The sequence below is a fragment of the Aspergillus neoniger genome, assembly GCF_003184625.1.
Source record: "Aspergillus neoniger CBS 115656 unplaced genomic scaffold BO87scaffold_22, whole genome shotgun sequence".
Classification (NCBI taxonomy): Eukaryota; Fungi; Ascomycota; class Eurotiomycetes; order Eurotiales; family Aspergillaceae; genus Aspergillus; species Aspergillus neoniger.
The window spans coordinates 145,894-167,291 of NW_020291150.1; the positions used below are offsets into that span (position 1 = coordinate 145,894).

At 51.7% G+C, this 21,398-nt stretch overlaps 9 protein-coding genes across 9 annotated transcripts; 6 read left to right on the forward strand and 3 right to left on the reverse strand.

Annotated features, from left to right (window-relative positions):
• Positions 1 to 106: 106 nt before the first annotated feature.
• Positions 107 to 1,254, forward strand: BO87DRAFT_377849 (MICOS complex subunit Mic12 family protein). The gene is made up of 2 exons (XM_025623656.1): positions 107 to 426; positions 567 to 1,254. Exons 1-2 carry the CDS (start codon positions 406 to 408, stop codon positions 915 to 917), a joined length of 372 nt encoding a protein of 123 aa, XP_025478252.1. The 5' UTR covers positions 107 to 405; the 3' UTR covers positions 918 to 1,254.
• On the reverse strand, positions 1,025 to 2,244 carry BO87DRAFT_377850 (DUF5315 domain-containing protein). The gene has a single exon (XM_025623657.1). The coding sequence runs from the start codon at positions 2,132 to 2,134 to the stop codon at positions 1,334 to 1,336; it is 801 nt and encodes a 266-aa protein (XP_025478253.1). The 5' UTR covers positions 2,135 to 2,244; the 3' UTR covers positions 1,025 to 1,333.
• A 178-nt stretch (positions 2,245 to 2,422) lies between these two features.
• On the forward strand, positions 2,423 to 3,699 carry rps23 (40S ribosomal protein uS12). Its single transcript, XM_025623658.1, has 2 exons — positions 2,423 to 3,036; positions 3,266 to 3,699. The coding sequence occupies exons 1-2, from the start codon at positions 2,778 to 2,780 to the stop codon at positions 3,442 to 3,444; spliced, it is 438 nt and encodes a 145-aa protein (XP_025478254.1). The 5' UTR covers positions 2,423 to 2,777; the 3' UTR covers positions 3,445 to 3,699.
• Positions 3,700 to 3,847: 148 nt separating this feature from the next.
• BO87DRAFT_377853 (translation initiation factor eIF2B subunit beta) lies at positions 3,848 to 5,823 on the reverse strand. The gene is made up of 5 exons (XM_025623659.1): positions 5,653 to 5,823; positions 5,415 to 5,590; positions 5,053 to 5,348; positions 4,135 to 4,987; positions 3,848 to 4,079 (listed from the first exon to the last, which is right to left on the reverse strand). The coding sequence occupies exons 2-5, from the start codon at positions 5,510 to 5,512 to the stop codon at positions 4,007 to 4,009; spliced, it is 1,320 nt and encodes a 439-aa protein (XP_025478255.1). The 5' UTR covers positions 5,513 to 5,590; positions 5,653 to 5,823; the 3' UTR covers positions 3,848 to 4,006.
• Positions 5,824 to 6,422: 599 nt separating this feature from the next.
• On the forward strand, positions 6,423 to 8,027 carry nemA (Nem1-Spo7 phosphatase catalytic subunit NEM1; the record flags this gene model as incomplete). Its single annotated transcript, XM_025619569.1, has 2 exons — positions 6,423 to 7,821; positions 7,885 to 8,027. 2 exons carry the CDS (start codon positions 6,423 to 6,425, stop codon positions 8,025 to 8,027), a joined length of 1,542 nt encoding a protein of 513 aa, XP_025478256.1.
• A 1,166-nt stretch (positions 8,028 to 9,193) lies between these two features.
• Positions 9,194 to 10,781, reverse strand: BO87DRAFT_361939 (alanine--glyoxylate transaminase). Its single transcript, XM_025621608.1, has 2 exons — positions 10,412 to 10,781; positions 9,194 to 10,334 (listed from the first exon to the last, which is right to left on the reverse strand). Exons 1-2 carry the CDS (start codon positions 10,498 to 10,500, stop codon positions 9,263 to 9,265), a joined length of 1,161 nt encoding a protein of 386 aa, XP_025478257.1. The 5' UTR covers positions 10,501 to 10,781; the 3' UTR covers positions 9,194 to 9,262.
• A 1,193-nt stretch (positions 10,782 to 11,974) lies between these two features.
• On the forward strand, positions 11,975 to 13,976 carry BO87DRAFT_312142 (vacuolar protein sorting 29; the record flags this gene model as incomplete). The annotated part of the gene is made up of 6 exons (XM_025619570.1): positions 11,975 to 12,015; positions 12,079 to 12,710; positions 13,175 to 13,215; positions 13,283 to 13,297; positions 13,375 to 13,788; positions 13,860 to 13,976. The coding sequence occupies 6 exons, from the start codon at positions 11,975 to 11,977 to the stop codon at positions 13,974 to 13,976; spliced, it is 1,260 nt and encodes a 419-aa protein (XP_025478258.1).
• A 531-nt stretch (positions 13,977 to 14,507) lies between these two features.
• BO87DRAFT_377858 (RNA-binding domain-containing protein) lies at positions 14,508 to 15,963 on the forward strand. Its single transcript, XM_025623660.1, has 4 exons — positions 14,508 to 14,837; positions 14,978 to 15,234; positions 15,295 to 15,382; positions 15,444 to 15,963. The coding sequence occupies exons 1-4, from the start codon at positions 14,769 to 14,771 to the stop codon at positions 15,600 to 15,602; spliced, it is 573 nt and encodes a 190-aa protein (XP_025478259.1). The 5' UTR covers positions 14,508 to 14,768; the 3' UTR covers positions 15,603 to 15,963.
• Positions 15,964 to 18,069: 2,106 nt separating this feature from the next.
• BO87DRAFT_311604 (NEDD4 family E3 ubiquitin-protein ligase) lies at positions 18,070 to 21,119 on the forward strand (the record flags this gene model as incomplete). Its single annotated transcript, XM_025619552.1, has 10 exons — positions 18,070 to 18,089; positions 18,201 to 18,223; positions 18,308 to 18,346; positions 18,405 to 18,510; positions 18,574 to 18,707; positions 18,782 to 19,994; positions 20,044 to 20,337; positions 20,385 to 20,522; positions 20,575 to 20,970; positions 21,020 to 21,119. The coding sequence occupies 10 exons, from the start codon at positions 18,070 to 18,072 to the stop codon at positions 21,117 to 21,119; spliced, it is 2,463 nt and encodes an 820-aa protein (XP_025478260.1).
• Positions 21,120 to 21,398: the final 279 nt, after the last annotated feature.

The window sequence follows — 21,398 nt, forward strand, 5'->3', positions numbered from 1 at the left end:
CGGAAAGATTCGATTCGCCGCGTAGCCAATCGGAGTGCGGGTACGGCAGCCCCGACTTTCTCCTCCGTTTGGGAACATCTTTGATCTTCAATTCTTCCTTCGATCCCCCATTGAGTTCTTTTGCGTCTTATAATCGGGGAATCTCTTTTGCCTGAACTGTACAGTGGTATTTGGACAAGTTGGACATATTTATTTTGTCCTCATCTCCGCTTGGTGGTCACATCAGACGAGACCGATACTCCTCGTCGTTCCATCTCAATCAATCCCGATTGTCTGATTGTCCGCAAGGGCTTTGAAGAACCCCCGCTTTCATCTGTACACTCTACCAACCTCGACATCCTCTATTTGGCTTTGGTCAAACCATCTGTGAATACCCGGTCTTGTAATTTCGAAAATAGAGATAACATGGGCTTCTTCGCTGGCTTCGTAAGTTCCCGTTATGCCCTTACCACTCTCCCACCTCTTCATCCACTTATCCTACATCCATCCATCCGTCCCTTCAACCCCATTATCCCTCCCATACAAATCAAACCAAACCAAAAAATCATAGCTTACGCCCAAATCAGTTCAGCGGCTTCGCCCTCACCACCTCCGTCCTGTACATCTCCCTCCAAGTACACAAAGCCAATCGCCTGGAACAGCGCAATGCCATTCGCGAACAAACCCGCGCTCTGAACTGGCTGGCCTCATCAGCAGGCGCATACGATCGTCGCTTATTGCCTCAAGAGACCCAGAAGCGTCCGGGTGAGGAAGAATACCGGAAGACGAAACCCGTCTTGAAGGACTTCTTGAAACATCGCTGGAACCAAGAGGTGGAGACGTTGGCGAGGAAGGCGTATGAGAGTCGGTGGGAGGATGCGCGGGATACGGCTGTGGAGGGGTGGAAGACGGTGGTGAGGTTGGTAAAGAAGGAGTAGATAGATTTGTCTCCTAGTGCTGCCCTTTGTTTATGGTTTGCGTTGGGTGTAGGTGTGGGTTCGATGGAGATGAAGTTTCAGATACCCTTTGATTTTTTGTTCTATATTTATAGGTTGTTTGGATTTGATTTGTTTGACTAGCGGTATAATGCTACATTTATTGTTTTCTTGATTCGTGGTGTTTGCTGGGTATATGAAGCAGGACTTCTTTGGGGTTGTTGCCGCCTATGTGGTGGGTTAAGTATGCGGGTTGGCGCAGACTTGATGCGATTGTCTTGCGACTGCTGGTACTTGGACACTGTATGCCGCGTTGACAGCAATGCATATCCACTGTCAGTGGGCTAGTCGCCTTATTCTATAATACAGAGGGCTATCAAGCAGTGCCCATAGAATGCCTGTATAAGCCAACAGCTAGCTCACCCAGTATCAGTCGTGGTTTGCGTCGTGGTACTCATGCTATCAGTATCACTCCAGATATCTTTGCTCTCTCTTTCCACTGCGCGCATAGCCTGAGCGACTTCCTCTAGCTTGGCCACCACGTCCAAGACACCATTATTAACCCGATCGAAATATCGATCATTAGCCTCCCGTCTCTCCCGTGCGAGGAGGATATCCTTCTCCGTCTCCTCATCCAGATTCCGCGAGGAACCATCCTCAGGATTAGCAGAATCGCCCGGTCCAGCCGTGCTTCGCGACGCTGGTCGCAGCGACGCATTACTCTTTGCCGTGGCCGCAGCAGCAGCGGCAGCACCTTTTGTTTCCACAACCTCATCCCCGGCTTCGCTGCGCGCCCACGCCTGCGCAAGCTTCAGCTGTTTTGTCCGGAGATCTTCCAACGCCTCAGAGTGCTTCTCCCCAAAGACATGTTCGCCCGTTGCCGCGCTCAGCTCGACCTCGGACAATGCGCTCTGCATCTCCTGCCATATGGCCTCGGAGCCGTCCACCTCCCCCTTAGACTGTTTGCGAGTCAGGAATGGCGAGAGGGACCCCGGGGCCTCGAGGGTTCCTGCCCGAGACGAGCGATTGCGCTGCAGAGGCGGCCGCGGAGAGGCTCCCGTTGTCGGAACAGCGGATACCGGCGGGGGAAGAGAGAGGTTGGAGGCATTATGTGACGGCGGGCCTTGGAAGAGGACAGGCGGGGGAAGACGCTGGGCACTTATCTTCCTGGTGTCCATTTTAGGATCCATTTTGGGATCCATTCTGAGTGGAGGGTCCATGGTTGGCAGTATGTTTATTTCTTCTTTCTTCTTGCTATAAACTAAACATTATAATGGTGTATCGGACCACAGTTGAAGATCAATCATATAGTTAGAAAAGTAGAGAAGTGGTGATAGGAGTGACAGCATCCTTATCGTTATCAGAAACCACAGAGAGAGAGACGGAGAGGGCCGAAGTTTCTCCGACTCCGACCCAGCCCGAGTCCCGTGCCTCGCTTAGCGGCCGTTTAGGGCGAAGCCGCACAGCAGAACATTTTCGATCTAGTCGAGCGACCGCCGGCCGTGAAAGCGAACCCCCCCTTCGACTTTCGACAACCATCCGCCCATCCAGCCAATTTTATCCATCAGTTCGGTACGTATAGAGATACTTCCCCCCCCCCTATTGTGAATTTATTATCACCAGTCGATATTTCCCTGGTTGCGAAAAAGGACACGGAGAAATTCCCCCTACGCACACACAAAGTCCGCCATATATATATATCCCCGAATCTTGAGAGAGAGAAATCCGCAAACACGCCCGCCACCTGCAACTTTTCCAACTTCATCACCGAAATATCACCCATTTATTGGAAAAATAACATAATTCTAACGGAAATTCTTGCTTTTTCTACAGTTCACCCTCCTTCGAACATAATCCGACAAGATGGGTAAGGGACAGCCCCGTGGTTTGAACGCCGCCCGCAAGCTCGCGACCACCCGTCGCGAGAACCGCTGGGCCGATCTGCACTACAAGAAGCGCCTCCTCGGTACTGCCTACAAGTCCTCTCCCTTCGGAGGTGCCTCCCACGCCAAGGGTATCGTTCTTGAGAAGGTCGGTGTTGAGGCCAAGCAGCCCAACTCCGCTATTCGCAAGTGTGTCAAGGTCCAGCTCATCAAGAACGGCAAGAAGGTTACCGCTTTCGGTGGGTGATCCTATCCTCTTTATTTCTCTTTATTTTCCCGGTTGTTGTGGATGGATGGATGTGTTTGGTTTGGGGGATTATATGATGGAATTCTATGTGTGTGTGGAGGACACAGACAATATGAGAGAAGGGCAAGGGGAGCATGGAATGGAGTTGGGGGCGACACCGGGAAAATATTTAATATCTGATTCTGGGTATCGATTGTGCTAACATATGGTGCTCTGTATAGTCCCCAACGACGGTTGCTTGAACTTCATCGATGAGAACGACGAGGTCCTCCTCGCCGGTTTCGGTCGTAAGGGCAAGGCCAAGGGTGATATTCCCGGTGTCCGTTTCAAGGTCGTCAAGGTCTCCGGTGTCGGTCTGCTCGCTCTCTGGAAGGAGAAGAAGGAGAAGCCCCGCTCTTAAATAACCCAAACCCTGGGGAATTTAATAAAGATGTTATTAGCGGGGTGGAAGGGGGCCCATTCCATGGAAGATGCTTCGGGGCAAAAGGCAAAGCAAACACAAGTCTATGGTCTGGAATTGATGGTTCAGGACGGATGAGACCCTGCAAAATACATACCATTTGCAGCGTACTACGATTGATATATCCATAAAAGATGGCGCCATGATTTATTTCTTTGGGAGGGCCCTAAAATTCAAATCCTTCAAAAAAAAAAAAAAAAAGAGTCTAGCTCTTGTCGTAGTTGTTTTTGTAGATCAAACTAGCCTTGCGGCAATCTGCGGATCTAGAACGCATATACTACTGTAGTATCTACATCGCTGGGTGCGTCATTCGATAAGGACTGATCTCATTCATAAAGATTATCCTAGTTTCCCCGCGGGTATCGTTGCGTTCCATTATCTATGCCCTTACGCCTTACTCATCTATAGCCGTATTTTTGCATGTCTTCTTGCAGCCATCTGCATTCCCTTAAGTTTTTGTTCATATGTTGATTCATTTCCATTTCCATAATCCTCAGAACCGTTAGACGTTGATATCCTCCTTGCGGTAGTGGTCCGAGACAATACGGTAAAGGTAAGATGGCGCATGGCCTCCCCTGGAGTGCTTTTCAGTTCTGCAGACTTAATGGGCCGAATTGTAGGGTAACTTACAGGTTAGTGATGTAAAGGTCGACCAGTTCCGCGGGGACATAGTCGTAGAGCGGGTTCTGAACGTCAATTTGGTCTACTAGGTCACCATCTTCGTACCCAATAACTTTGCTGACATCGCCATACTCGATCAGCGAGTCGAAGTCGAACGGGTAGACAGGGCTGAGCTTGTAGACACCGCTCACAACGACCACGGGAGTCTGGTGCACCTTGGCCGCGCGAGCGATGACTCGCGTGCCTGCCGCAGCGACCAATCCGCCGTTGGCAAGGACCGAGTGTGTGCCCAAGATGACCTTGTTGACACGGGACATGAGCGCGAAGACTGCGGAGTCAGGGATGAGAATAACAGTGATGCCAAGAGCAATCAGAGGTTTCTGGAAAGCCTCGGTGCTCAGAATGTCGTCGTCCTTAGGAGCCTGTCCGCTGACAGTGGCATGGGTCGCTTCATGGTTGTTAGGATAAGATTCGGCATGGATCACGGTGAACTTGCGCTTGGCCGCAGCCTTGAGCAAGAATTTTTGGACGGTAGTCGAAGATGTGTGTGTGAGGATGATTTCGTTGGAGTGAATGTGTTCCAAAGCATAGGCCGCAATCTGGTCGTCTACCTGGCCCAACTCATCGATAATCTCGTTGATACCGTCGAGAACTTCGGCACGGATGTCTTTGTTGTGGCTTTGGCCAAGTAGGCGGCCGGACGGAGACGCAGAGGCCGGAGTGCCAGGCAAAGACGACTCAGGCTCTGGGTGTGAGAGGAGACTGAACATGGAAATGGGAGTGGCCGACAGCGAAGTAAAAGGCTGTCTGGAGGATGACCGGTCGGAACCTTCATGGCGAGAAGAGAGAACCTCGGAGGGGTCTGCAAACGGCATAAATATTAGCTCACAATAGTCCTGGTTTGATGTGCTATGAGACAGGACTGACCGTCTAGGGCACGAGGGGTCTGAGGTTGGCTTTCAGAGCCCGCTTCACTCAGAGTGAAGTCGGCCTCTCTGTCGTCTTCCGCTTCATCACGGATCAATCCGAGCACACGTCTGACAATGTTTCCGACCACCATCTCCCTAGGCTGAGCAGCCATCACGCGCCTTCCCACATGCTGGACCCGCTCGATCATCTTGTTCGCATCCGAAGTCCGAGTGGCCGAGATAACACTGCGCAGAAGGTAGGCGGTTGCGGTCGCGCATGATCTGGAATGGCGAATCTGTCTGCGTTTCAGAAGCCTAGAGGCTGGTCAGTATGTTGCACGAGCTGCTGCGACACGCGGTGATATGACGTCGAGGACGCACGAGATCAGATCCTCAATCGATGTATCAATCGGATTCGTCTTCAAGGACTTGAGGAACGACGCCAATCCAGGCGTCAGGGCCGCGGAAGTGGACGGCATGGTTGCGATTAACCGCGAAAGGGTCTCTTATTAAGTTGACTGGCAGGGTTGAAGGTCTTGACAAGCTCCAATGGCTTCCTGGTCAGGCACGCACAGTGTTAGAAGGTGGAGGAGTCATATGGTCGCGAACGGTAGCGTACCTTTGAGGTCGCTGGAAGATTTCTCGAAATTGCACCGGTTGAGGAATCTATGACCAGATCGAAGCGGAGAATAACGAACTCCACGTGGGAGACTTTTTTGGGGGGGAGAAAAGTGAGGGTGTTAGAGGGGGGAAGTCAGAGGGAGGAAGAGGAGGAGAAGGTGGGATGTGGTGACGGCGGGAGAATTTGCCCGCTTTCTTTCGGTCTCAACTGCGCTCGGCCCAACCGTACATACATACGTCCATACATACATACGGTCTCAGCGTAACATACGGCCAGGCCGCTTCTCTCTCACTCTCACTCTCTCCTCTTGCTCTCCCCACACTTTCTTACTTCGGCCCATCGTTCCTCAACTTCATCCGCCGGCTGATCGGCTGCTGTCCGTCTCAACTTCCTCCTCCCCCCCAGCCCTTCCTCCCTCATACCTCCCCTCTCTCCGTGAGGCCTCCCTCTCGTTGTCGCCGTGAATTCCGCACGTTCGGGCTCTCCTTTCCGCCCGTCCTTTCCTCGGATCTACTTGTCGTCATTCCGCCATCCACCAAGTCGGGTAACGGTGAAATCCGAAAAAGCACGGGTTGTCGACTGGCGCATTGAGGTCCGTAGACCCCAACAGTTTCGGCTCTCCATATCACCGCATCATGCTCCAACATCCCCGGTCCCATCACCGGCCTCGACTATCTAGCTTGCAGTATATAAATGATTGCTGACCTACGCTCCTTCTCCCTCTAGTCACCTGCGCCAGCCCAGACACCCGTGGGCCGTGTGGGAAGATGAACTCGCTCAACATCCTCTCGTCTCGAGTCATTGGCCAGTCGTCCCTCCCAGCTCGGAGCCGTCAGCGTTCCCGGTCTCAGGGAGACGTTGCCAGAGCGAGTGAGCCCGGCGACCTTGCCAAACTTCGGTCGTACAGCGAAAGCAATTTTCACTCGACCGAGGCCCACGAGAATGGCCATGATGCGCCCGACGAGAATATAAACTACTCCCACGAAATTACGTTTGATGAGAAATCGCCCCTATTACGAAGTATACAGAAAGATGGTTCATTTGCTACGAAAAGCACCCTAGGATTCGTTGCCCAACGGTTCTTTGATGCGATTGCGGAAACGATCAAGTTCATATTATCCACCTTAGCTGCGCCCGGTTTTTATGTTGCCCAATGTTTCGAAGACGATAACGGTCATTACTCTTTTATGGCACCCGTGAGAAAGCTACGACGGTCCGTGTCTCGCCGCCCATCCAAGTCGACTGGCTCCACGACGGCGGGTAGAGGTAGTCGACAAGCGGAGAGCAAGCGACGAACAGGTACTTCGCGACGGTCTAGAAGCAACGTTTCACGGGATTCCATCGCTTCGAGCACGTCCGAGTCGGAAGGAGATCGCCGGAGCGCCAAGGCACTCGGCAATAGTCGGTCACGAACCTCCAAGGCAAAATCGTCCAGTCCAGAACCAAGGCCAGATGAGACCGCTCCTAGACGCTCGATCCGGATCAAGCTTCATAGTGAAGAGGCACTCAAACGACAGAGGCAACGTCGGTCGCAAAGTGCTGATCTGCGCCAGACATCGGAAAATGGGGTTCAGGGTACTCTCAACCTTGACAGTCTCAAATCTCCCACGTCTCCGTCTGTGCATAGCCTCACCAGGTATCCGCATTCTCCTATCCCTCCTCGCCCGCTGATTCCACCCCGTGTGCCGTCTTACACGGCCAACCTCCGCCTTCCCAAGAGCCCGCAAAAGACTCTAGTCCTCGATCTGGATGAGACTCTCATTCATTCCCTGGCCAAAGGCGGCCGCATGTCCAGTGGCCACATGGTTGAGGTCAAACTGTCCACGCCGATGACGACTGCACTCACACCCGGCGGACCTCCCACGACTCTGGGCCCGCAGCACCCTATTTTGTATTACGTACACAAACGACCCCACTGTGATGAGTTCTTGCGCAAGATCTCCAAGTGGTACAAGCTGGTCATCTTCACAGCCAGTGTGCAAGAGTATGCGGATCCAGTCATTGACTGGCTTGAGCAGGAGCGGAAATACTTCCAGGCGCGGTATTACCGTCAGCACTGTACTTTACGGAATGGTGCATATATCAAGGACCTCAGCTCTGTGGAGCCTGATTTGAGTAAGGTGATGATCCTGGACAACAGTCCTATGAGTTATATTTTTCACGAAGGTATGTCTCGACTTCGGCGTGGTTCTACCGCCATATTCCGGCCTGCTCTAACACTTGCAATAGATAATGCTATCCCAATCGAGGGCTGGATTAATGATCCCACGGATAATGGTCTTCTTCACCTCGTCCCCATGTTAGAAGCTTTGCAGTATGTGACCGATGTGCGGGCATTTTTGGCCTTGCGTAGAGGGGAAGCGGAAGCTTAATCTGGCGCCGAGGGGCGAGGGTGGAGGCCTTTACCAGACCATAGAAACGATAATCAGAAAAAAGGAAGAAAGAAAGAAAGAAAGAGAAAGCACAGTTTGATGTTTACGGAAGTTCTTATAATGCATTCATAGCTCAGCTCAGCTCATGTAAAGAAGAGGCTGAAGGGAAAGCATGAGGAGTGTTCACTGAAGCATATTGTTTGTTCCTCTCCATTCCATTACCATACCATACCCCCTCTCCTGTTTTTATCCTTTTGCCTTTATTATCCTACTACTTTGTCACCCTACAGATTCTTGTAATTCCTTTATTTTCCATTGTCATTCTTCTATACTATTCTCTATTCTTACATTTGTGTCATTCTGTTCCACCTTGTCTCACGAGTCAGGATCCATCCTCAACTGCCCACCTCAAATACAATATACCTTCCTGTCTGAATTTTATTCATCAAGACAGCGTTGCTAACTACGACTTTGTTTCTCTTCTTTGACTGAAAGAATCAATTGGGATCCAGTTGTGGGTTTCTTACTGCTTTTGTATGTCTGTCATGTCAATTAGCCTGGGGATAGATCATTCCATTCCATCAATGGCCTGTTGGTTCAATCGAATTAGATCTCCCGAGTCGTACTACTCTTTTCTGTTTGAAAAAAGCAAGAGCTGTTACAGGTAAGTAGTATAGCTCGACTCAGGGACTTACGATGCTAAGTTCTTAGTAACTAGTACTAACAGTTGTGCCAGTCTTGTCATGATAGGCGTGGGTAAATATATATGCTGTAGTGGGGACAGTTACCACTGAATAAATAGTATGGAGTAACTATGAACTAATCGAGGTGATGATGGCATGACTGTCAGAATATCACGTAATCTATACTACGTACTACGTAGAAATGAATTTTACTCGAGGTGCTCCAATTATTATTCAATGCTGTATGTGCTATACTAACGAGATACTTACATAGTAAGACTAGATATACTGCAGGCCAAGTGGAGACGGAATAAATGGTAAACCCGATAGGGTAATATGGCAGAAGCTGTCAGTTCCTATCGCTGTTTAATTATCGTTATCGCGGCTTGTCCGACATCGGGGAGTTCGGGTTGATACAAAGTATGAATATTACGGCAGCTTATTGATGTAGCTATACTTTGTGTAATATTTTATCCAATTTTTATTCATTTCGTTATAATTTCTTTTTGTTTGGCTTGTTCGTCTAAAATATCGTTATGGTACTAATTGATATTACAGACCCTTGGCCTGCTTGGCCTCTGTCAAGGCTTCCTTCAAGGCAGCAATGGCCTTGTCGACGTCTGAGCGGTTGGGATCCGTAACGCTGACGCCCATGTGTCCGAAGCGGATGTACTTGGTGGCAACCTGCTTGTGCAGACCCGCTGCAAAGATGACGCCGCGCTTCAGCAGACCCGGCAGGATGTCCGGGGGAGCCAGACCCTCCGGCAGCCAGATGGCCGTCATGGCGTGAGCCTGGTTCTCGGGCTGGGAAGCAACCTGCTGCAGACCGAGCTCGGCGACAGCAGCCTTGACGCGGTCGGAGGCCTGGGCGTGGATGGCGTAGCGCTCCGACATGGGGCGGGCGGTGATCTGGGAGAGGGTGGTGTGCAGGGCGTGGACGAGCTGGGTGGGAGGGGTGGCGAAGTAGGAGGGCTTGAAGTTCTCATAGTTCTGCATGATGGGGAGCCAGTTGGCGATGGAGGCGTAGTAGGAGGATGGGGGCGTCTGGCGGGTCTTGAAGGTGTCGATGGCACGGCCGGACAGCATCAGGATGCTGAGGCCGGGCGGGCAGCCAATGGCCTTCTGACTGGCCGTAAGGACGACGTCAATGTCCCATTCGTCAAAAGCGATCTCTTCGCAGCCGACACTGCAGACACCGTCGACGACGATCAGGGTCTGGGGGCTGACACGGCGGACGACCTCGGCCACGCGCTTGATGTCGCTGAGGACACCAGTCGAGGTGTCGACGTGGGTGATGGTGATGATCTTGTAGGGCTTCTCCTTGAGGGCCTGCTCGATCTGCTCGAAAGAGGGGCGTTCGCCGATGGGGGCCTTGAGCTGGGTGGCATTGGCGCCGTAGGTTTCCAGGCAGGTAGCGAAGGAGTCGGCGAAGTAACCGGTGTGCAGAACCAGGGCATTCTCACCCTTCTCGATCAGGTTGGAGGCCACGATATCCCAGCCGAGAGTACCACTACCGGAGATGACGAAAGGCTGAGCAGCAGGGTTGGAGGACTGGAAGAGTTTCCGGACCATGGACAGGGTCTCTCCGAAAGTCTTGACGAAACCGGGGGCGACATGGCTCTCACTGGAAGCCAAGAAATCGGTCAATGAGGGGCAGATCGGAGGAAAAAGGACGAGGAGGGGGGAAGGGGTTTAACTTACGCATAGTGAGCCATTGACTGGAGGACAGCATCGTCGAATTCAATGGGCCCTGGGATCAACAGGGTGGGGTGAGGGGCTTGGGAGGACATTTTGGCGGTGGGGGGAGAGGAGTCAGTGGGAGAGGAAGGAGTCGAAGGAGTCGAAGGAGAGGTAGTCGGAGTGGAAGCAGTGCGATCGAGGGGTTTATATTCGATATCGTCGGGAGCCAACGAGTTCCTCTCGGTCGAGAAGGGAGTGTTAAGCTCCGGCAGCGGGAGTCGCTGATCCAGGTGCCTGGAAATCAGGCTCAATCGCTGCTGGGGAGTGCGTTTGGCCGCCAGGGTTGCTGATTGAATCGGCTCTCGACGGGAGAGAGCCTGCGGGGTAAAGGAAGATTGGATAACGATAACTCTCTTTTGCTTGTGATGGAGGGTGGAACAACCGTGGGTTTCCCTCGGGGATCGCCGGGCTTGGATGCAGTAATGCCAGTAATTGCTGTAATCTCTGTATTCTCCAGGCACACTACTCACTCCCTATGGGACTTTTCCTAGTGCAATGGCTGATTCCGGGTGATTTTATGCGATGGGTGAGATTGGAGACAATTTATGGGAATCGGTTTTTAAGAATTCGGGTTTTGGGGAAATAGTTGTATTTCCTCACGTTCAAAAATTTTTTCCATTCCCCTTTTCCAAATTATTCCCCTTTTTCCCTTACATTCTATCGGCCGGAAGACGCCATTCTTTCTCCAACCCGGGCGGACCCTTCCGTTCCACGATTTTCTCCGCGTTCAACAATGGCTGTGTCTGTCTTGACTCATACAAATGACATGACTAGTTGACTAACTAGTGTAGTTTGACTGCACGATGGGCCATTGTTGATTTACTTTGCATACTTCTGGGCACATTGAATGTCAGTTGTGTCTTTGTACAAATGAGATCTCAGTAACAGCCACAACCGGCGCAGTGACCCATACTACGCCGTCCTGCCCTCACTGCAATATCCATGTGGACAATCTCGGCCAATTCTCTGAAGATTCATCCTGGTGACTGACTTAACTAATTACTTACTCAAGATGGACCACCAGTCAGCACGATTCTCAAGTCTTTGTCCTTTCATTTGGAATCAATTAGTGACCACCCGGAGCAGTCCAGGCCTTCGGACTTCCCACCTACTGATTCTCCGTTTCATAGCAGCAAAGATGCAATTGTCTTATTTTTTGGCCTCGCAGATGTCTGTAGGAAAGCGCAAACCATGTCTGCCCGAATCTGCTGGATAGACAATAATCTGGTTGCTTACGGCGCCCACATGCTGTCGTGGAGGGGTGTTGTTGGTCTTCCATTCGATGCTGAGCTTCGGGGAGCCTTGGTTCTCTTCCAAGTGGGTCTGAGTCTCCAGCTGGACGACGACCTGCCATCCATTCCATGCAGTTTGTCTGCGTTCATTCTGGTTACATCAAAAGGAATAAATAGTTGTCCTCTTCAACGTCCCTAATCCAAATCATTTAAACAGGATACTTGTCGGTTTACCGCTTGGAATCCCTTGAATCTTCTACCCCTCTCTTTAGCCCTCCATCGGATCATCACAATGGCAACCCAAGAGCCTAAACCCGCAGTGGTCTGCGTTTTGTAGGCTGACCTCCCCCGGATACTTCAGTACTTCTCAGAATGATAGTACTAATTCTCAATCAGCTGCGGCTCCTATCCCGGTAACTCTCCTAGCCATCTGGAAGCAGCTCGTGCGCTTGCGCAAGATTTCCACAAGCACAATGTGCAGCTGGTTTACGGTGGTGGTACCGTTGGTATCATGGGAGAGCTCGCCAAAACCCTGGTATCATTATCAGGACCAAAGTCGGTCCAGGGAATTATCCCGCAAGCCTTGGTTGAGGTCGAAGAAGGCTACAAAGGCTCAGCAGCAGACACGCAAAGCAAGGAAGGCAAGGCTGCTGAGCGTGTCGTGAACCAGTCCGTACAAGAATCCAACTTCGGCATGGTGACCATCGTCCCCGACATGCATACCCGCAAGAGATTGATGGCCCAGAAGGTCCTTGAAGGCGGTCCCGGGTCAGGCTTCGTTGCCCTTGCTGGTGGATTTGGCACCATGGAGGAACTCATGGAAATGACCACCTGGAACCAGCTTGGTATCCACAAGGCGGGCATCGTCCTACTGAACATCAACGGCTACTGGAATGGGATTCTCCAGTGGATCCAGGCCGCTGTCAAAGAGGGTCTGGTGAGCCCTGAGAATGCTCGTATCATTGCAGAGGCTACAAAGGTGGAGGAAGTTCTTAAGATGCTGAGGGAGTATCAAATCAGCAGTGATCGTATGGCGTTGAACTGGGGACAAGAATAAGCGGTCGATTACTCAGCAATCTTCTACCAGCATACACGATACAACATGGCACCGCGACACCTCTAACCTGTATAGTTAAGAGTACTGAAATTGTCGCATAGAGCCTCCTATAATAGAACGACTTATGAATAGTTGTCCAGCCAAGTGACCTACAGAGGCTAACCCCGAACGGCTTGTAGGATAGGGCTTAGGGCAGCCCGGGGTGGCAGGCATCCATCGGCGGGCGTCCATAAGCTTTCCCCGCGGAGCTCCATCGCGCCGGAGGAGCAACTGATAGTCAATACGTAGCTTAATTTCCCATTCCCGTTCCCATCACTGTCGCTGTCTGCTGTCCGCCTACCACTTCTCGCCAATCATACTCCCAAGATCACGCCCACTTGGAATGGGCCTTGAGTACCTGCTTGCTTGCTTCTTCTAGGATGACTTCCCGTCTAGTCCTGGTCATTGGTGACCTCTTCATCCCCGACAGAGCCCCCGTACGCATCCCCTCATCCCTTATCGCATCCTCGCAGGTTGACCTGTCTGCTGACTTGTACTCGCTAGGACCTTCCGGCCAAGGTGCGCACTTTTGCTCCATCCCTCCTGATCCTCCTCTCTGTTTCGCAATCCCCCGTTCTCGATTAACACGCGCACAGTTCCGGAAACTCCTGACGCCAGGCAAGATCGGCCAGATCCTCTGTCTCGGCAATCTCACCGATCGGAGCACCTTCGAATTCCTCCGACAGGTCGCTCCAGACTTGCAATTGGTCAAAGGCGACTTCGATGTCGATTCCCCAAACCTACCCCTCTCCAAAGTGGTGACTCACGGGAGTCTCCGCATCGGCTTTACTCATGGCCACACCATCATCCCGCCGGGGGACGCCGATGCCCTTCTAATCGCTGCACGCCAGATGGATGTCGATATACTGCTATGGGGTGGAACCCACCGCTTTGAAGCTTTTGAGTTGGAGGGGAGATTCTTTATCAACCCGGGCAGTGCCACCGGAGCCATGAGCACGGGGTACTGGCCTGAAGGGGAGGAGCCGACACCTAGTTTCTGTTTGATGGATGTAAGTCGCGCAACTTTACAGTGGCCTGCTGCAAGACTTTGTGCGTGCTATATGCTAACAAAGTATCGCAGATTCAAGGCGATGTTCTCGTGTTGTATGTCTACCAGCTGAAGACGGACGCCAACGGGGTTGAGACGGTCGCGGTCGAGAAAGTATCTTACCGCAAGAACAATATCCCTTCTTCATGAGTTGACGCTTTATAATTTCTTATTGTACATACATAGAACCAGGCACGATAATGATGTTCTTCTAACCTATGCGACTGTTGTTCATGTTGTTCATGTTGAATTGGTTGATAGTGATGTCCGGTTGCAATCCATGGTCTGTCCTGAACACATCGCATCACGTAGGGCAGTAGCTGACATGTAGCATGATTCCTGCTGCAAATAAGACCCCTACCCAAGGAGATGATAGGTCCTATCGGCATTATACTGAGGACGCGGTAATTGCTACGGAGATTGACAGGCTCCTTGCTGTACAGTGGACATTTTTACGTAACTTTGATGTTTCCGAACTTAAAAGGAAAGAAAAAAAAGACATTTAGAGGTCCGCAAGCCTTGGGAAATACGTACGTAGCGATGGATTGAATCCCAACATCTGCCAATGCGACAGGAACTTGCCGAGTCCTAGGGGCTCAGGATGATGTAGAGCGGTACCGACGGGAGTGGTCCAATGACAAACCTGCTAGGCCGGAAAGAGCAAGCAGTGACTTCGGCGTCGATCAACGCAAGCATCACATTTGATTTCTGCACCTTCCAGTCACCTATCACCTATCTTACTTTCTCTACTTGAACAGGTCCTAGTTTAGTTCTAGGTGCCAGTCCTTTCTGCCCTTCTCGGACCTTTTATTTTTCCTGCAGCTTTCCCTCCCCCGCCCACTAGACCAGTTCCGCGGAAGCTATCGTTGCCGCTTGAGCTTTCATTGCGACTCAGTGACGTGAAGAAAAAACGACGCGACTCTCTCTACACCTCTAATAATAATGGCTACGGAAGAGAACGAGATCAAGGATGAGCGCCTGCAACACCAGGAGGAGGCTGGTGATGATGAGGTACGTTTGAACGGCTTGCGCTGAAAACCTGACGCTTGGTGCTTTCTTTTGCTGGTTTCTTGGCTTGCTTCTATATGACTTTACGATTTGTCTTTCAACTGGATCCAGCTAATGTGCCATTTCTTTTTCATGACTCTTAGGAGGAGATTGCGGCGATGAAGAAACGGGTAGCCGAAATGGAATCCGAGGCAGCGAAGCTACGCGAGATGCAAGCCACACTTGATCAGCAATCGGAGAACCTGCGTGAGGACAAAGAGGAGATCGACGCTCGGAGTATCTTCGTCGGCAACGTGGACTACGGTGCCTCTCCCGAGGAGATCCAGGCACACTTTCAAAGTTGCGGCTCAATAAACCGTGTTACTATCCTGCTGGACAAGTTCACGGGCCAGCCCAAGGGGTATGTTGCAGCGCATTCATCTGACAGGCAGGGGATTTCATATGCTGATATGATCTACAGATATGCCTATGTAGAATTCGCGGAACCCAGTTTAGTGGCTCAGGCTCTTGTCCTGAACGAGAGTGTCTTCCGCGGCCGGAACCTGAAGGTAGGTCGCATGATTGAGGCCATTGTTCGATTGAATGATACTAATACTCTGTGGTTTACAGGTCGTTCCCAAGCGTACCAACCTGCCCGGCATGAGCCGCGGTCGTGGACGAGGTGGATTCCGCGGTGGTGGTGGTCGGGGGTACCGTGGCGGATTTGCGCCCCGTGGAGGTTATCGCGGTGGCTACCGTGGCCGGGGTCGCGGCTATGCGCCCTACTAAGGGCATGGTCTGCTAGGAGGCGAAGCATGCGAGCGAATGTTAGGTGCAGACTCGACGTGGCATCGCGGTGGAGACGTCCAGTGCGACGCACAGGTCGAGGTCTGAAATGCACACATCTCTCTTGATCTAGTGAGGGAATCCTCTGGAGTTTATGGACTGGGATGTACTTTGTATGATAACCCTTGGGCAATCTCGGACTGCGCCAGATGGGTGGAGCACTGAAGTCGCTTGTTTTCTTGTTGTGATATCATAAAGCCTACAGAGAGAATTTGCTTTACGACAGGAACCGTCAAGAAAAAGAAACTAGTCAAGAGGACGGGCAATTGGGATATTGCGTCTTGGAACAGACAGAATAATGGAGCTGCTGTGAGTTCAGCAAAAAAAAAAAAAAAAGTGAAATATGTGGCTCATTGAAAATATATGTAGTAAAGGCAGCAAGGCGTTGGAATTGGCCGTGCCACCAATAATAATAATACTGTAGGGAGCAAGGACAGCAGAAAACAGGGAATAACGTCATGAGAAAAAAAAATAAATAGAAATAATATAACTGAATAATAAAAATCTACACCAATGAAGGACGGGATACCCAGCCAGAACAGCCCTACACTAAAACTAAATTACTACCAAGTACTGTGGCTTTGTTAATCACTATCGGCAAGGTCGGCATGATGTCGCATTTGGAGAGGGAATATCAAGCATCAAATAGTAAAGCGGGAAAGGGGGGACGGAGGAGCATCCAATCTCCGTCAGCAAGAGAGAGAGAGAGTCTAGAAAGGCCGACCCATGCGAGGCGCTGACGAGTTTATTCCTCAGAGCGGAGCAAGAGAGAGGGAATCATATCGCTTTTTTTCGTCTTCTTTTCCTCCCTTGGGTATTGTGCCCCACTATACTTGTGTAATTGACTGTAACGGTGTGAAGATATCATTCATTGATTGGTAAGTTTTCAGTTGGAAGAAGGAAGAGAAGGAGATGAAGAGGAAGAGGGGGGGGGGGAAGTGCAATTTTCCGTGGGAAGAATTTGGCTGCCTTGGAGGGGGGCGGAGGGAGAGAGGGATATAGAATATGGTTAACTTCCAGTATGTTGCAGAGTTGTGAAAGTGAAATTTGAAAATAGGCATATACGTACTTAACTATTTATTCTCTACTGAGAGAGTATCAGTATTGAAAAAGTGACCGCGGGGCTGGTGATTTTTGGGCGGAATTCCGGGCAGCCCAAACGATCGGAGGGAAATCATCGATACTATCTAGACTAGACTAGTACGGAGTAGTTACTCGGTATTTTGTAAGTGACTGTAGCAGTTACTACTAGATTAACTTCTTGTTTAGTATCAGATTGAAGCAAAGAGATCGATTGCATCTTCTACAGTTTATATCGGCAGAGATCGATCTATCTTTTTTTAATTCTACCGGTGAAGAATAATAGAGAAGAGAGTCGTGCTACTTACTACTAGATACTACTACCACCACCACTAATTACTACATGACTCTAGTACATACAGAGACTAGAACAAGTTGTGCTTAGCTGCTTTGACGTCTCTCTAGTCAGTAGTTAGTTAGTTAGTCGCTCGTCCTTTCTCTTTCCCTCCCCCTCCTTTCCCTTTCTCGCCACGACCATCGGAACAAGCACCAGGAGAAAAACCCACCGTTCATCCTCTGATACTCGTGGACTCTTCCAGCCGGGCATCGTTCCCAACTAAATCTGACTAGCACACAAACGGGATACCCGTTAGTTTACTAGTTAGTAGAGGAAGAAGAAGAAGAAGATCCGCCTTTGCCCGCGCCAACCTTTCACTCGTCTCTCCCCTCCTCCCTGTTGCCTCCGGGTCAAAGTCCCACGACTTTGTCTCTCTGTGTGTTTGTGTGTCTCTGCCTTGTCTGCTTGACTAAGAAGTACTTATTTAGTTAACTAAAGTTAGTTAACTTAGTTAAGTGAGTTACTTAGTAACTTATTAAGTGGTTGCTTTGCTGCACCTCCCGGGCGAACCCCTCGCGGCCCCGTGATTGGCTCCCAAAGCGCAACGTCAGGACTGCCCTGCTCAGCCCCAAACTGGCCTGCGAGACTGACTGGAAAGACACTATCTACGACTGACTGACTGCCCGCGCCTCCTCCTTCTCCATCATCATCTAAACGCCTTCGCTCAGCCCGTTGGTTATCGTCACCCTCATCTTTTATCGTCCTTACTTTTTCTCTCTCTCTATCTCTTTCTCCCCCCCCGTGCCCACCTCTCTCTCTCCTCTCCCCTCGCTCTCCACCCTCCACCGTTCGCTTTTCCCTTCAACCCCCCCTCTCCTCTTCCCCCCACGACTTTCGCCTGACGCCACTTCCCTCTCCCGCTGCTGCTTGGTGTCCGTGCCTGTCGACGGCGGTGGATGCGCACGCCGCGATTTACCTTTTGAGGCTTGTCCGGATCGGCCGTTTTGCTGCACTTAGAGGCGCGTCATTGTCTGCCTGTTCCCTCCCTCCAGGATGGGTTCCAACCTGCCAGCGTATGTGCATACCTCGGATTCTCCCCTTGCGTGATGTCTTGAACATCAACATCGTGTGTTCTGTATGTGCGTCGTGCTACCGACAGATTGCTAACCATCGATGACTTGCAGGCAACCAAATCTTCGGGTCACAAGTAAGCTTAATTCGGCGGCGAATCTTCGACGGCCTTGATGGGATATGGTGGAGACGATGTGAGACTGACTGGTTTGCTCGATAGTTATCGCAGCGGATGGGTTATACAAGCGCGATGTTTTCCGTACGTCCCCGCATTCGATCTACGGATAACTGCCAGCTGACATTTGCTTCGTCGATAGGATTTCCCGATCCCTTCGCTGTGGCCACCGTCGGGGGTGAGCAAACCCACACGACGTCGGTGATCAAGAAGACGCTGAACCCCTACTGGAATGAGATGTTTGACCTGTAAGGACCCGCTGGGTTATCTGTCTGTCTTCGTGGACCGACACTAATCACCGGTCCATGCAGCCGAGTCAATGAAGACAGTATCCTCGCAATCCAGATCTTTGACCAGAAGAAGTTCAAGAAGAAGGACCAAGGTTTCCTCGGTGTGATCAATGTGCGGATTGGCGATGTTATAGATCTACAGATGGGTGGCGATGGTGAGTCACGAGATGGGATGGTGTTCACCCCCTCTTCCGGTCGTCCGTACTGACAGCGGTCTCGCGCGATTTAGAAATGCTCACCCGAGATTTGAAGAAATCCAACGATAATCTTGTAGTGCACGGGAAGCTCATTATCAACCTGTCCACCAACCTCAGCACCCCCATCCCGAACCAGGCCAATGGCCTGCATCGTTCACATGCTCAGTCGTCGACCTCCAGTGGGCTCGTTCCCCAGGTTTCAAGTGCTTCGCATCCTTCCGTCAGCCCTGCCCAAGCCGAGCCATCCGCCGCCGCGTCGAACGTGTCGCTCCATCCCCAACGAGTCCCATCAACCACCCGGCCGACCAGCACGGTAGGCCCCGTCAATGGCGCCGCCCCCCCTCCAGCTGGCCCTCAAGGTTCTCGCACCAATCTCAGTTCCTTCGAGGACAGCCAGGGTCGACTACCAGCTGGCTGGGAGCGACGGGAGGATAACTTGGGACGTACTTACTACGTGGATCACAACACGCGGACTACCACCTGGACCCGGCCGTCATCGAACTACAATGAGCAAACGCAACGCACACAGCGCGAGGCCAACATGCAACTGGAGCGCCGCGCTCACCAGAGCCGGATGCTGCCGGAAGACCGGACAGGGGCCAATTCGCCAAATCTGCAGGAGAGCCCGCAACCGCAACCGCAGCAGGCCCATACCCCGCCGGCCGGTGGCAGCGCCAGCGCTGTGTCCATGATGGCCACGGGAGCTACCACTGCAGGCACTGGTGAGCTCCCACCCGGATGGGAGCAGCGGACGACACCCGAGGGACGGCCCTACTTTGTCGACCACAACACCCGGACGACCACATGGGTCGATCCTCGGCGACAGCAGTACATCCGCATGTACGGACACAATGCCAACGGCGGCAACACGACCATCCAGCAGCAGCCGGTGTCTCAGCTGGGCCCTCTGCCTAGTGGATGGGAAATGCGGTTGACGAATACGGCCCGGGTGTACTTTGTGGACCACAACACCAAGACCACCACGTGGGATGATCCCCGTCTGCCGTCGTCGTTGGATCAGGGCGTGCCGCAGTACAAGCGTGACTTCCGCCGCAAGCTGATCTACTTCCGGTCGCAGCCCGCGCTGCGCATCATGTCCGGCCAGTGCCACGTGAAGGTGCGGCGTAACAACATCTTTGAGGATTCGTACGCCGAGATCATGCGGCAGAGCGCTTCGGATCTGAAGAAGCGGTTGATGATCAAGTTTGACGGTGAAGACGGTCTCGATTATGGTGGTCTTTCCCGGTAGGTCTCTTCCCCTTGGCTGAGAAATGGTTGAATACTGACTGAATAGTGAATTTTTCTTCCTCCTTTCGCACGAAATGTTTAACCCGTTCTATTGTCTTTTCGAGTATTCCGCACACGATAATTATACCCTGCAAATTAATCCACATTCGGGTGTGAACCCGGAGCACTTGAACTACTTCAAGTTCATTGGACGCGTGGTCGGGCTGGCTATCTTCCACCGGCGCTTCCTTGACTCGTTCTTCATCGGAGCGTTCTACAAGATGATGCTCCGGAAGAAGGTGTCGCTACAGGACATGGAGGGTGTGGACGAGGATCTGCACCGCAATCTGGCGTGGACTTTGTACGTTACCCGTAATGTTGTTATGGGCCAATTCTAACGCTGCACAGGGAAAACGACATTGAGGGCATCATCGAGTTGACCTTCTGCGTTGACGATGAGAAGTTCGGTGAGCGCACTACGATCGATCTGAAGCCCGGGGGCCGGGACATTCCCGTTACCAACGAGAACAAGCACGAATATGTCGAGTAAGTACTGTCTGCTACGTTATTGGCCATGTTGGCAAAGCTAATGAATTAGATTGGTCACGGAATGGAAGATCGTGAAGCGGGTCGAGGAACAGTTCAACGCGTTCATGTCGGGCTTCAACGAGCTGATTCCGGCGGATCTGGTCAACGTGTTCGACGAGCGCGAGCTGGAGCTGCTGATCGGCGGTATTGCAGACATCGATGTGGATGACTGGAAGAAGCACACGGATTACCGCGGATACCAGGAACAGGACGAGGTGATCCAGAACTTCTGGAAGATCGTGCGCACCTGGGATGCGGAGCAGAAGTCGCGTCTGCTGCAGTTCACCACGGGAACGTCTCGTATTCCGGTCAATGGATTCAAGGATCTGCAGGGTTCGGACGGACCGAGACGGTTCACCATTGAGAAGTCGGGCGATCCCATCGCGCTGCCCAAGTCGCACACCTGGTAAGCCCCTATACTCACGCAAGATTATAGCGCATACTAACTAAGCCAGTTTCAACCGACTGGATCTGCCGCCGTACAAGACGCACGACGTTTTGGAGCACAAGCTGTCCATTGCCGTGGAGGAGACATTAGGTTTTGGACAAGAGTAGACAGGTGATGGGTGATATTGCATATGACCTCTAGCATCGACGCAAGGCAAAACATGGTGTCCGAATAACGTTACGGACTATGCCTGCGAGGAGACGATCCGAGAGGGGACTATCTCTTTTCGTCGATATATTGTTCGGTTAGCAGGCAGGGCGGCAGTGGGCTTAGTGAACTGTATATAGTGTATTATTGCGGCGCCCGCAGCCATTGGGCGAGGTGTATGGAGTAGAATGTCGAATACTTCCAATTGGCATGATGTTACACCGATGTGTAGATTTGGC